The sequence below is a fragment of the Anopheles merus genome, chromosome 3R, assembly GCF_017562075.2.
Source record: "Anopheles merus strain MAF chromosome 3R, AmerM5.1, whole genome shotgun sequence".
Classification (NCBI taxonomy): Eukaryota; Metazoa; Arthropoda; class Insecta; order Diptera; family Culicidae; genus Anopheles; species Anopheles merus.
The window spans coordinates 26,084,432-26,097,333 of NC_054084.1; the positions used below are offsets into that span (position 1 = coordinate 26,084,432).

A 12,902-nucleotide genomic window follows, 5' to 3' on the forward strand; every position below is an offset into this window, starting at 1 on the left:
CTGCGCAAGGACGCACAAGGTTGCTATAGGCGCGGTGTTTGCAATCGCTCCGTTATTTTTTATCAATTTGTACAATTTATTGTACTGATTTAATGTTTGTTTGCAAATTTCAAGTATTTTATTTAGAATTTCCTTTCTTTATGCAGCTTTGAAATGAATCAAACAGCTTGTTTTACAATACACTTGCTGCAGATAAACTATATGCGCATTGAAGACAGCGTACCCTTCCTGCAGCCATCTCGGGCCCCCGAACGAACACACTCACATTCACCCAGAACTTTCTCGCTTTTCTGACAGAAGCTGAAGCTGCAACCGGCTACCGCGTAAATTTTCGACCAGACAAACAAATTGTTATCCACCTCGTACCCAAGCAACGTTACTCGTCCGTAAGGAAAACTTAACAAGGTAATTGAAAGTTTCCACAGTTCACAATTTGCCAGGACAGCGCTGGACCCACATTCCCTTATCTTTTCTTCTTCTTCTCCCCTCCACGGCACAGGGCGTGTTTCCGTACAGCAACAACATGGAGTGCCCGATCAATCCGGCCGAGCTGCAGAAGCTCAAGGTGTTCATTAACCTTTGCCAGATGACCCCGCAGCTGCTTAACCTTCCACAGCTCGAGTTTCTCAAGTCGTTCATCGAAAGTCTGGGCGGTAAGGTGCCGGAAGGTCAGCCCGACCTGGCCGGCATGATGGGCGGACAGAAGGCACCGAGCAGCGGCGGTGGTGCTGCTCCCGGCAAACCGGCTTCCTCCGAACCGGAACCAAAGCCCAGCACAGCGGCCGCACCCGAATCGGACCCGGAGTCGGATCTCGAGCTAGACAACGAGGGCTGCGTCGAGCCGGACACGGAACCCGACCAGCCAATGGGCGTCGCGGACAAGGAACCGACGGAGGAGGAGTTCGACCAGGCGAACGATCTGCGTGCACAGGCGGCCGCCGCGTACAGTGAGCAAAAGTACGACGAAGCGGTCAAGCTGTTCACCGAAGCGATACAACTCAATCCGAAGAGTGCCCTGTACTATGCGAAGCGCGGCCAGGCCTACCTGAAGCTGCAGAAACCGAACGCGTGCATCCGGGACTGCAACCGGGCGCTGGAAATTAACCCCGACTCGGCCACGGCGTACAAGTTCCGGGGGCGCGCAAACCGTCTGCTGGGCCGGTGGGAGGAGGCGGCCAAAGACCTGCGACAGGCCTGCAAGCTCGACTTCGACGAGGAGGCGGACGAGTGGCTGAAGGAGGTCACGCCGAACGCGAAGAAAATTGAACAGCACAAGCAGAAGCAGGAGCGCCGGCGGCAGGAGCGCGAGTTCCGCGAGCGCCAGGAGCGCGTCCGCATGGCGCAGGAAGCGAACCGGAAGGCGGCGGAAGAGGGGGCCGGTGCGGACGGTGCACCGAATGCCGGTGGAATGCCGTTCGGCGGCGGTGGTGGGTTCGGTACGGAGGAGCTGCTGAACGCGTTCCGCGATCCGGAAATGTCGGCGGCCATGTCGGACATCTTCTCGAACCCGGCCAACATTTCCAAGTACCAGAACAACCCGAAAATCATGTCGGTGCTGATGAAGCTGTACTCGCAAGGGCAGGGCGGCGGGTTCCCGGGCTTCCCTGGGTTCCCGGGCGGTGCCGGTGGGTTCCCGGGCGGTGCTGGTGGGTTCCCGGGCGGTGCTGGTGGGTTCCCGAACTTTGGCGGCTCGGATGGTGGTGCGGGAGCTGGGCCCGGGGCAGGTGCCGGTGCTGGTGCGGGAGCTGGTGCTGGTGCTGGCAGTGGCGGTGCACGCGTGGATGATTTAGATTAGAAACGTTTAGTGGTTTGAGTGAGAGTGTTTTCTTTTTATATGAACTATCGAAGGCCAGTTGCATTTCGTTCTTTTGAGTGTTCGTTTTTGTTTAAAGCCATGCCAGTTCAACTACGAGATTCTTCCTCAAATACAACACTCCGCAGCAAACTGAACAAAGGGAAGCGAAACTACTTCTGCTGTGAGGGATTTTAGTAGTTCAGCAACTTGTAATAACACCAGCATTTCCAGAGCATTAATCGTTAAACGTTAAATATACAAGCAATTTAAACACCAGCCAAGCGGAGAACGCATAATAATCTCGCGATGTAGGTTGCAGTTCAGTAAAATGCAAGGTTATAGAGTAATAGGGAAGAACACTGTATCCAACAACACACACCAACACACACATTACCGGCAAAGCTGTCTTCTGAAGGATGTTTCCAAATGGAAGAACTACAAGATGATTAAATAAACCTTATCAGAATAGCTTAAAAATCGCCTAACTTTACCTTTTTGTTGTGGAATCTTCTAAAAAGGAGAAGATTGTCGTTTGTAGTGTTTAAAATCTCTTAATTCAACTCTTATCCATAAAACTAATACACTTTATTGCAAGGAAGCATGCCCTCCCTTCACTGGTCAAAGATGTACGTCGGTTGCGGATTCATCACGCTCGGATTCAGCACGGTCGAGGCCGGCATACTGTAGCACATGTCGTACCCACCGAGGTCGTAGTGCGGCTGGTGCGTACTCGGCAGCGCGGCCGAATGATGGTACGTTGGCAGATAGTCGGTCGGGTAGAGGTTCGTCGCGGGCTGGCTACTAACCGCCATCGGCTGGTGCATGATCGGCGGCTGCTGCTGGTGATGGTTGTGCCGATGGTGCGATGGATGCGCATAGCTATGCGTAGCGTGCAGATGATGATGTTGATGCGACACGTGGCTGAAATGTTGCGCCGCCGCAGTAGGCTGTGGTGGTGGTGGTGCTGGCTGCGGAACGAACGTTTGCGCGTACGGCATACCACCGTACGAGAACGACTGGCTGTCCATGAGCGACGTCGCCACGGAAAGCTCCGAGCTGGCCGCACTGTCCAGGGACCGGTTTTCATCCACCTCGATCGAAAGCTCCTCCGGTTCCTCACTTTCGCGGCCGACCGGTTGCTCCGGCGCCGGCGGTTCGGGGCTTGGCTCCTTCGGCCGATGCTGCTGCCGTATGTGGCGCGTCAGGGCGGACGATTGGTTAAACTTCCCGTCACACTCGCCGCACTGGTACGGCTTCTCGCCGGTGTGTACCCGCCGGTGCGCGATCAGGTTGGAGCTGTTGGAAAACTGTTTGCCACACTCCTGGCACCGGTAGCGCTTCAGCCCGACGTGCACCGTGTTCATGTGCGTGTTCAGGTACGATTGTTTCACGAACCCTTTGCTACACACGCGACACACGTACGCTTTGACGTCGCTGTGCGTTTTGCCGTGGCTCACCAGCTCGCGGGCCGTCCGGAACGCTCGCTCACACACGGTGCAAGGGAAGTTGCGCTCGTCCGTGTGCGTTTTCCGGTGCGCGTGCAGATTGCTCGAGGTGCGAAACAGTTTGCTACAGATTTCGCACTGAAACTGTCGCTCGTTGCTGTGTATTCGCATGTGCAGCCGGAGATTGCCGGCACGGTTGAACCGTCGCTGGCATACGGTACACTGGAAGGGATTCTCTGCATCGCCGGGTTGCGTTTCCTGCTGCTCTTCATTTTCCTTTGCAGTCGCTCGCTTCCGACCCATCATTGGTGGCTTCCGGGCGGCCCTTTTCTGGCGAATGATTTTCACCTTCGTGCTTTCGAGCCAAAGCTTCTCCTTGTGCTTGACGAGCAGCTCGTCCAGCTGGGATTTGCGCTTGATTTGTCGTTTCATCTTCATCTTCAACGGTGTTGCGGGTGTGTTTTCGAGCTGTTGTTCGATCGAACCACCGTCCAGCAGGCTTTCCGCCGCCGGTGGGATTATTATCGAGGCGGGATCAACATCCGGTCCGAATATTTCCTTCATAGCGTGATAGATGGCATCTTCCTTGTTGCTGGCCGTTGTTTCGTCCATCGAAAGCAGTCTAGAAAAAACCAAAGAATCGTAAGATTCAATCTTAAAAATGACAAAATACTAGTTCCACTTACTGCGCACTTTTGTCATTGCCAGTCGGAATGTTTAACATTTCGCGTAGCTTCTGGTCGGACGCTTCACACCGGTTGCGGAATTCGTACGCCATCTCCAGCTTGCAGTAGCAATCGTTGCATATCGTCGTCGGAAAACCATCCTTTTCGTAAATCTGAAGATGAAAGAGAAAATTACTGCACCACATCATCGGTTTCATCCCAACGGTCCATTCGCTTACCTGAATCGAAGCACAGCGGGTTATCATGGCCAGTGGGCTGACTGAGAGATGGTTTATTGCAAACAGGTCGACACAGGAACCGTTCTGTAGCGCCTGCAGACACAGGCGACATATTTTGTGCAGATCGAACGGAACACAGTTAGCTTCCTGCGGTGAAGATTCAGGATATTTCAGGAAGTAGTTCGGTGAGTTTGGCTTTTGCATCACTTTGCCTTTGGTTGTTATCTTAGCAGCTTGTTAGAATACAATTTTAAAACTGTTTTTCTGGCCAATTTCATAGATTATTAGCGAAAAATTGCACATTTTATAATCGGTAAATCATTTCTTTTCGCAGATGCGTTTCCTTCGAAGTTTCGTTTGTTTTGATTTGCACGACTGGCTGACAGCACGCTGTCCACAAGGTGTATCCATAACAACAACGAGCTATACCGCCCTGTGATTTTTACACCAAGATACCTACATCTCATCGCTTCTATTTTTATGGCAAAATTTAAGAACACATTTTCCCGTTACGGAATCTTCTGAATTTACCGCGTGCTATTTTATTCTGTTTCGATTTCATTTTTTTTTAGACAAAGTCGACAAAAGAATTGTAACAGCTTTCATTTTGTTGCTTGAAAGCATATTTTTACTGTATTTTATTAACAACTGCTGTCGGGAACGGGTAATGGACCGGCATAGTAGCAGAATCAGTAAAAAAAGGAATCGTAATAGATACTGTATCGAACCGAAATAGATTCATGATTCACTCAACTCAGCAGTTACGCAGCCCCAAGTACAGTTTTTGATTTGGAATAAGTTCAGTATCAGTTCTAAGTCCAGTACGGGCTGGGAATCGACTCCAGAATCATTAACGGTGCATTTGCAGTTCCAGGAAAGGTATGGGTTTGGGATCAGTTTTAGAACGATATCGGTTTAGTATTAGTTACAGGATAAGTAATTCATTCAGGGCATTTCAGAAGTTCTGTATTGAAGCAGGATCAGCTCCAAGACCGGGATGGATTTAGGATCTATTCCAGTATCAGTTCCATGATCAGTTTTGGATGAGCATTCGAGTTCTAGGACTGGGATGGATTCTGTACAACCTCCAGAACCGCTATGGTTCAGGGAATTTGATCTAGACCTGTTTAGAGGGGCAATGGTTCCAAGAACCGTCATGGATTCATGACCAGTTTTAAGGTCTATGTGACTCTGAGCTCAGTTCCAGGACCGGTACGGACCCTATAAAAGTTTGAAGATCACCATGGATTCTAGATCAGTTCCAGCACCGGTAGAAGTTCTAAATCTAGGAATGTTTGATATTTGAACTTAACGCGTGAACACTACTCTTGCATTCTTACATTTTTTTATCTAAATTTCTTCAAATTGTTTTCAACTTTATCTCCCAGATGGGGAACATTTTTCTCTAGTTGATTCGATACTAAATCCTGGCCCAATAAAGCAGTCAAAACATCGTCTTTGATTTACTTATCGTATTGCCTTATCGGACGATCAGCTCCAAAATGGTCCAAGTCTGAGCGTTCCTAAAATTCAACCATCACCGTTGCGACCTTCCGTGGAGATAACGGATGGCCGATAATCTGCTGCTAACTTGCAGCAGTGACGTAGTGCCTGGGGTTTTCACTGGGTAAGTCCAATCCCAATAGCATGATAAGTCCTGATAAGTTTCGCGGCAATCGATCGCAACCGTTATAAAAGCCTTCGGCCGGACCAGTGACCAGCTCTGTAGTTGCTGTTTTACTGTAGCGAAAATGAAACTGGCTGTTGCTCTGCTGTGCCTGGTGGCGGTGGCCGCTGCTGCCCCTCGTAAGTAAAACGATGTTGAGTCCGCTTTTTTTTTAATTCAAAATGGTCACTAATCGCACTATCTTTCTCCAATGTTAAAGGCTCCCTCCAAGCGAAGTATGGCTTCCCGAGCGGACGCGTCGTCGGTGGTATCGACGCTCTGCCGGGTGAGTTCCCGTCCATCGTGTCAATCAACCGCGTGATCCTCGTCGTCTCGACGCACGTCTGCGGTGGTAGTATCCTGAGCAACTTCTGGATCCTGACCGCTGCCCATTGCATCACGGAGAGCCCGGAAACTGCCAACTTTGCCGTCTGGGCCGGTACGCACAATACTGCTGTCGCCGAGGACACCCGCCAGGTGATCAGCGTCGCGAGCAGCACGGTCCATCCGGATTACCAGGGTGGTGTGAACCCGACCGATATCGCGGTGATGCGGCTGTCCGCACCGCTTACCTTCACGCCCCGTATCCAGCCGGTGGTCCTGCCGGCTCCGGGCAGCACCCCGTCCGGTCCGGCGACTCTTGCCGGCTGGGGCTCGACCGGTGGCACCCTGCCGACTGTATCTAACATCCTGCAGAAGGTGACCAAGCCGATCATCCCGTTCGAAGAGTGCCGATCGGCGGCCGGCCCCAATGCCCCGCTCGGACCGACCAACGTCTGCACTGGCCCGCTGACTGGCGGTGTGTCCGCCTGCTCCGGTGACTCCGGCGGCCCGCTCTACACGGTGCAGAACGGCCAGCAGGTGCAGGTCGGTATCGTGTCGTGGGGCTGGGTGCCGTGCGGCACGATCGGTTTCCCGTCCGTCTACGTCGGTGTGTCGCACTACATCGACTGGATCCAGAACAACACGAACTAGACCGGAGAAATGCGCGTAGGAATGATAATAAATGGTACACGAACGAAAATCGAACCACAGCAGTGGAAACTATTCAATGAATGTTTGAGTGTTTGTTTGATAAGAAAACTCGGCGTGAAATGTTGTTTGTTGATATCGTTCCAAGGGTAGCTCCTGAGGTCCTCGCAACTGTCGTGCAAGGGCTCTGACGTACTTTGGGTGGGTGCTTACATAAATAGGAAGATATCGGTACGGTAGCATGTTAGTTACACGCGCCAGCTCCCTAACGCACGCAAGCATGAAGTTCAAATTTTGCTACGCAATACTGTTACTGCTTATCGGTGCGTTTGCGCTGGCCGAGGCGCAACCGGCGGGTGGAAGAGTTCGGCGTCAAAACATGGAGCAGATGAAGCCGTGGATGGAGTGGGGCTCGAAGTACGGACAAATCAGTAAGTAGCCGTCTAATCAGAGGGTGGTGTGGTGTAGCTGATATTCGATTAAACTCTATCTCTACAATTGGTTGATGTCTTCCAGTGGCAACGACGGTTATAATGCCAGCTGCTCAGGAAGCGGCCAGTATTGCATCAGCTGGAAGAGAAGGAGGTGGCGAAGGTGGCGGTGAGGGTGGGCAACGCTAATGGGTAACGATCATAGCAAACCCCGAAAGTCTGGTGATCTCGAATCGATGCGACACTATGTGAGCTTTTTATTGTAATGCCATGTGAATGTAAAAATATATAAATATTCCCGATCTATCGACCGGAAGTTGAATTTAAATCTGTGAGTTTTGGTTGATCCACTCCACGAACGCCGACACGCGCGTTGTGATCGTCGGGTTGCCCGCCTGACCGCACGGGGACAGCTGCCACGACACGATACCGACGATCGTGTCCGTTCCATTGATCTGCTGTATCGCAGCACCGCCCGCATCACCTCCACAAGCCCCTATGCCACCGGTGGCCGGTCCAAGACAGACGTTCCGCTCCGTCACAGGCCCAGTGCCGATCGCACCGCCCACCATCACCTGACACTGTTCGTTCGGCATGATCGCAACGTAGAACATCTGCAGCTGATCGGGCATGCTGGGCAGCAGGCCGCTCGAGGTCGATCCCCAGCCGGCAAACTTAACGATCCCGTCCGGGATGGTATCGATCGCCGGGAGCACGATCGGCGTGATGTACCGATTGTAGCCGAACGGGGACGCTAACCGTACGATCGCAATGTTGAACGGGCTGGCCGACCCATCGTACTGCGGGTGCATCGTGTACCGGAGCACGTTGATCGTCTGTTCGCTGGGTTCGAAGTTGTTGAGCAGCACCTTGCCCGCCTGCACCCGATAGCGGCTGTTCGGGTTGGCGAAGAAACATTCGGCCGCGGTCAGGACGTGGAATTGGTTCAGCACACTGCCACCGCAGACATGGCTGGCCCGGATCAGCACGAGCCGCTGGATCGATACCATCGATGGGAATTCTCCTGGGAGGGCGCGAACACCACCAATGAGCCGTTGCTGGGGCCTGTTTCCATCAGCGCTGGAAAACGCTTCAGGGAGGAAAGGTTAAACGATGTCCCTTGGAGAACTTTTTGAAACTGTAACTGTATGTAACTTACCCGCAGCACAACCCAACAGGGCTACCAAGACGAGTGTCAATATCCACTGCCGATACGCCATCGCTACGAGGGTTCGTGTTCTAGACAGTTCAAAGATAGAGGGCCTAATCCCGATGCAACGGCATGGTGGATTGGGTTTTATAACTCGCTCCAGGATTATCTTATCTTCTGCTGCTTGCAGCTACAGTGCAGGCACAATCGGCGGAAGAAGATCGTCGATCAGTCTTTTGGTTGAGGTTGGGCGATAAGATATTGCGATGATTAATCGATGCCTGGTAGCGTTTGATTCGGATATGTCTCGCTTTGATGTGCGTTGCTGTGTATATGTGTCATCAGAATCACTCGTCCAAACGCTGGGAATTGAGGGAGACTGCTTTTGGATTGCTTTTATTAATGTCAAAATACCGGTATTGGGTAATTAAAATTCCCACCCTTCCTATCATTTTCAGCACCGTTATCTTCCCAATATCAAACGTCCGATTCCTTATTTTCCCCTCCGCTATTCCGCTCTACACAGCCGAGTTTGCCTGTATCCAATCGACGAAGGCGGACACACGCGTATAGATGGACGGTGTGTTAATGCCACCGCACGGCAACACATTCCACGTAATGATGCCGACCTGCAGGAACGTCCCATCCGGAAGATGCTGCACCGCACCACCGCCCGCATCACCCGTACAGGTCGAGATGCCACCGCTCAACGGTCCGGTACAGATGTTCCGCTCATCGAACGGTCCCCCCGGACCACCCAGCACACTCAGACACTCATTCCACGGTACGAGCAGTACGTTGATTTTCTGCAACACATTGGAGAAGTTGTTCCCGGGCAGGATGCTATTGGTGGTCGAGCCCCAGCCGCCGACACGCACCAGCCCGGTTGGGATTTCATCGAACGCCGGCAATGCTACCGGACGAATCAGATTCGTGAAGAAGAAGGCGGACGAGGTGCGGACCTGCCGGTAAGCGAAGCACAATGTTAGCCCCTGCTGAAACTTCTGACCCGCCAACGGGCGCTGCCCGCACTTACCACAGCGACATCGAACGAGCTAGTACCACCGGTATATCCCGGATGCATTCGGATCCAGAACACACCGAGCACCTGCTGCGTGTCAGCCGGCCGGTCAATGCGTAAATTGCCGGCCACGATTTCAAACCTCGAGCTCTGGTCGGTCCAGAAGCAGGAGGCCGCCGTCAGTACGTGCAGCGGGTTCAGGATCGTACCGCCGCACACGTGCGTCCGGGAGGTTAGGAACGCGCGCTGGATGGACACCTGGTATGGTAGTTCGCCCTCGAACGCATCCGTACCGCCGAAGATTCTACGCTCTGCCGGGTTGTTGTGGTTTCAAACGTAAGCACGAGGCGAGTGTGGTGACAAATCAACCGTGCCATGTTACTTACCGGGAGCAGCATCAACGGCAACGGCAACAATGCCCGCAATCGCCCACAGCACCAACGTAATTGACTTCATTACTGCAAATGATCCGTTGCATCTTAGCGCCCGCCGGCTTTATCAAGGTTGAAACCCATGGAGATTGTTGGTGTTTCGTGTTGCAAAAATGGTTTTATTTTTGCTATCCAGAAAAATGGGAAGATTTATCTTATCGCGTATTTTAAACGGGGGAACTTAATCGGGTGCGTTAATTGACCCCGATAATGGACAGAATCCCGTCGAGATGCGGCGCAACACGAACGTGCACCGATGGGCGCGTCCCGTAAGGAGCGACCGTCCACCCGGTTACCGCCAGCAGGGTGTAGGGTTGCAGCTCGGAAGCAGCAAACATTACCGGTGCTCCCGAATCACCGATACAGCGCGACGACGGGCCACCTGTTGCGGTTAGCAGCATAGTCGTCACAAATCCGTTATCGGTACAGATGTTGCGTGGTTCGAGATAGGGGGCCAGAGTAGGCCCCAGACGGTGCTGACATTCGCAGGCTGATAATATCGACACCTCAGTCAGCTGTGGTCAATTGAGAGGTTTTGTTTAGGAGAGATTAGTGCTTATCGCTGCCGAACAAAAACGCTGGAGGATTCCCATTCAGAAGCTTTCAAAAGCCCAATCAACTCGGGAAAGGAATCGCTCAATCAAATCCCCCTTTATCTTTCAACGTTTTATCCCTAGCGTGTTTCTATTCCCTGGGTCAATAAGAAGCCACTTCACTGTGTAAAAACGTTCCATTTCAAATGAGCTGCACTCCAATCCAAATCAATATCCGTACCTGAAGCTTTGGATTCCACCAACTCCACCGTTCGTCCATTGGTCCGTAGCGGACGAGGGTTGCGGTCTCTGTGGAAACTTCCACCCCGTCGTATAATGGAATGGGCTGCACGTTGCTCGTAAAGCTGAGTGCTCTCCCCACTCGGAGCTAAGTGTGGACAAAATGAAGGCAACTCCCTGGTGAGATGCAACCCATTTCCCTTCGAACAAAACTTCCTTACCAGTGCAAGATCGTTTGCCGTCGGTTTGGATGCAGCCGGACGGTAGTAAGGAAGAAGTGCAATCTCCACCACCGTTCGATACATACGGATGCCGCAAACGATTGAAATTGCATCCGGCGCCAGGTCGGCCGTACACTGTCCGGATGTTAGCAGCCAGTTCGGATTCAAGATGGAGGCACAGCATCGGTGGACGCTTTGGAGACGCACGGAGCACACGAACGGCATTTCGGATGAAGGAATTTCGGAAGGCACGTCGGGACCTACGATACGATCTTCTGGGGAAGCTTTTTTCCGTTGAAGCGTGTGCCATTACCAGCAAACAAAGAGCTCAAGGTCAATTGGAGTGTTTGTGAGTGTTCCTTCCCAAAATGCTTACCCGCACAATGATGGACGAAGTGAAGAATTGTTACTAGAACCCAAGAGCACCGACCTACGTGGGGCATGTTTATTCGTAAGCTGTACTTGTGCTGAACCGTACTCCAACAGTATCCCCCCGGGAATGGGATGCCGTTCGGGTTAGCGGTTGACAAGCGGAACAATAACCTGAACTATTCACAAATTGCACTCACGCAATGGGGGTTTGGGGGCTTTATTGCAGCGCTCCATTCGATCCCAATTCGCACGACAGAAGCTCATCAGCCGCAGTAGTCTTTGTTGTGTGTACCATAGGGTGAACGTGATCGTAATAGGCGCCAATCTCACCTACCCATAGTAGATCCGGCCTAGTTCCTCGCTGCTGCCGGCGCTTGGTTTGCTCTCGTCGGAAGAATTATCACCGATGGCACGCTGTACAATGGAGGGGGAATGGGCATTACGGGGAACATTAGTACAAATTAGCACAAAAGCTGCTACAGCTTCCGGTACTTCAGCTATGACTAGAGGTATTGTTGCATAGTGAATGTTGGTTTTTATGGTTATTTTTATTAAAGAAAACGCTGGAAGTTTAATTTATCTGCTTGTTTTGTTAATGGTAATAACCAGAAAACTCAATACATTCCACTTTAACACTACCTGTATACGCTTCATTACCTGTAGAATATTCTTCAAAGCCTGACCAGCGGTGGCCGGTCGCCCAGTTGGTTGTAAATCGGTGAACGGGGAAGATTCTATGTTTTAGAAATGTAAATGAAATTCATTGTCTCTCCATTTTGTTTCCAAAATACACCCGTTCACTTACCAGCAGTGTCGAACTGCACAAAGAGAAACACGGCCACTGCAACAAACAGAAATACTTTCCAATTCAACATGATCGCTTTCGGTAGAAGATCTTCAACGGGATGTAATGAACAACTGTACTCGACAAGAACTGGTTAATAACTGACTACCGTGGTCAGATGCAAACTCCAAACATCAAATTTCCGCTGCATGATAAGGTGATAAGCAATTCAAAAAGACAACAAACAAAATTTGGAACGGAGCATCTATTGGAACGCAAATTTCATGGGCGAAAGGTTATCGCATTTAGCACACTTTTGAGTATTTGCGGAGCCTTGTTGTGTTATTATGGTGGCGAGACGAGGAACAAACGTCTAATTCCAAAATAGAATGTATTCGAAGCTAAGATAGAGAGTTGCCGTTTTCTTTCCATTATTGACGTCACAACATCATTACAACGTCATCAGGTGGTCAGTAGAAGTAAAATAGGATCGTTTTATTCATCTTTAAATAAATGGAATAGCAAATGATTGCTTTTTCGTTGCCCTCTCCACCCATTGCGGCAGTGTTTGTTTTACAGCTTGAGTATCTTCGTTGAGTCTAAAGTATGTCGTTGGGATATAAAATTTCATTTCTATTCTAATGGCAGCTTGTTGCTTTTGTTTCTCTCCTCCATCTAAGCTTTCTTAGTCTTCGCTGCAGCAGCCGCTTTGCTGATCTTGTTCATCTGCTTCAGCAACTCCTTGATCGCCTCCTTTGCTTCCTTTTCGTTCGAGATGGATTCGTTCGAGTTTGAGTTACTTTCGCTGCTGATCGAGTCCACCTTGACTGCCTTGGGCTTGGCGGTGATGTCGTTGTGCAGTTCCTCGTCACTGCTCGACTCGGAGGAGAAGCGTATCGGACGGTTCAATTCCTATGTTGAAATTGAAGGATAAAGT

The 12,902-nt window shown here is 51.1% G+C and overlaps 5 protein-coding genes across 6 annotated transcripts; 2 read left to right on the forward strand and 3 right to left on the reverse strand.

Moving 5' to 3' along the window:
- The first annotated feature begins 253 nt into the window (after nucleotides 1-253).
- On the forward strand, nucleotides 254-2,280 carry LOC121595389 (hsc70-interacting protein 1-like). Its single transcript, XM_041919324.1, has 2 exons — nucleotides 254-405; nucleotides 500-2,280. The coding sequence occupies exon 2, from the start codon at nucleotides 524-526 to the stop codon at nucleotides 1,793-1,795; it is 1,272 nt and encodes a 423-aa protein (XP_041775258.1). The 5' UTR covers nucleotides 254-405; nucleotides 500-523; the 3' UTR covers nucleotides 1,796-2,280.
- A 59-nt stretch (nucleotides 2,281-2,339) lies between these two features.
- LOC121595388 (zinc finger protein 19-like) lies at nucleotides 2,340-5,729 on the reverse strand. The gene is made up of 3 exons (XM_041919323.1): nucleotides 4,145-5,729; nucleotides 3,927-4,078; nucleotides 2,340-3,862 (listed from the first exon to the last, which is right to left on the reverse strand). The coding sequence occupies exons 1-3, from the start codon at nucleotides 4,346-4,348 to the stop codon at nucleotides 2,407-2,409; spliced, it is 1,812 nt and encodes a 603-aa protein (XP_041775257.1). The 5' UTR covers nucleotides 4,349-5,729; the 3' UTR covers nucleotides 2,340-2,406.
- A 104-nt stretch (nucleotides 5,730-5,833) lies between these two features.
- LOC121595391 (trypsin-1-like) lies at nucleotides 5,834-6,862 on the forward strand. Its single transcript, XM_041919326.1, has 2 exons — nucleotides 5,834-5,950; nucleotides 6,031-6,862. Exons 1-2 carry the CDS (start codon nucleotides 5,896-5,898, stop codon nucleotides 6,783-6,785), a joined length of 810 nt encoding a protein of 269 aa, XP_041775260.1. The 5' UTR covers nucleotides 5,834-5,895; the 3' UTR covers nucleotides 6,786-6,862.
- Nucleotides 6,863-7,439: 577 nt separating this feature from the next.
- Nucleotides 7,440-8,500, reverse strand: LOC121595390 (transmembrane protease serine 9-like). The gene is made up of 2 exons (XM_041919325.1): nucleotides 8,373-8,500; nucleotides 7,440-8,303 (listed from the first exon to the last, which is right to left on the reverse strand). Exons 1-2 carry the CDS (start codon nucleotides 8,431-8,433, stop codon nucleotides 7,537-7,539), a joined length of 828 nt encoding a protein of 275 aa, XP_041775259.1. The 5' UTR covers nucleotides 8,434-8,500; the 3' UTR covers nucleotides 7,440-7,536.
- A 96-nt stretch (nucleotides 8,501-8,596) lies between these two features.
- On the reverse strand, nucleotides 8,597-12,147 carry LOC121595392 (trypsin-1-like). Of its 2 annotated transcripts, XM_041919328.1 has the most exons (6): nucleotides 11,987-12,147; nucleotides 11,839-11,915; nucleotides 11,186-11,595; nucleotides 9,771-11,093; nucleotides 9,400-9,695; nucleotides 8,597-9,325 (listed from the first exon to the last, which is right to left on the reverse strand). In XM_041919328.1, exons 4-6 carry the CDS (start codon nucleotides 9,838-9,840, stop codon nucleotides 8,882-8,884), a joined length of 810 nt encoding a protein of 269 aa, XP_041775262.1. In that variant the 5' UTR covers nucleotides 9,841-11,093; nucleotides 11,186-11,595; nucleotides 11,839-11,915; nucleotides 11,987-12,147; the 3' UTR covers nucleotides 8,597-8,881. The 2 variants fall into 2 exon arrangements, with proteins under 2 accessions (XP_041775262.1, XP_041775261.1); XM_041919327.1 differs by having other exon boundaries at nucleotides 9,771-11,595.
- Nucleotides 12,148-12,902: the final 755 nt, after the last annotated feature.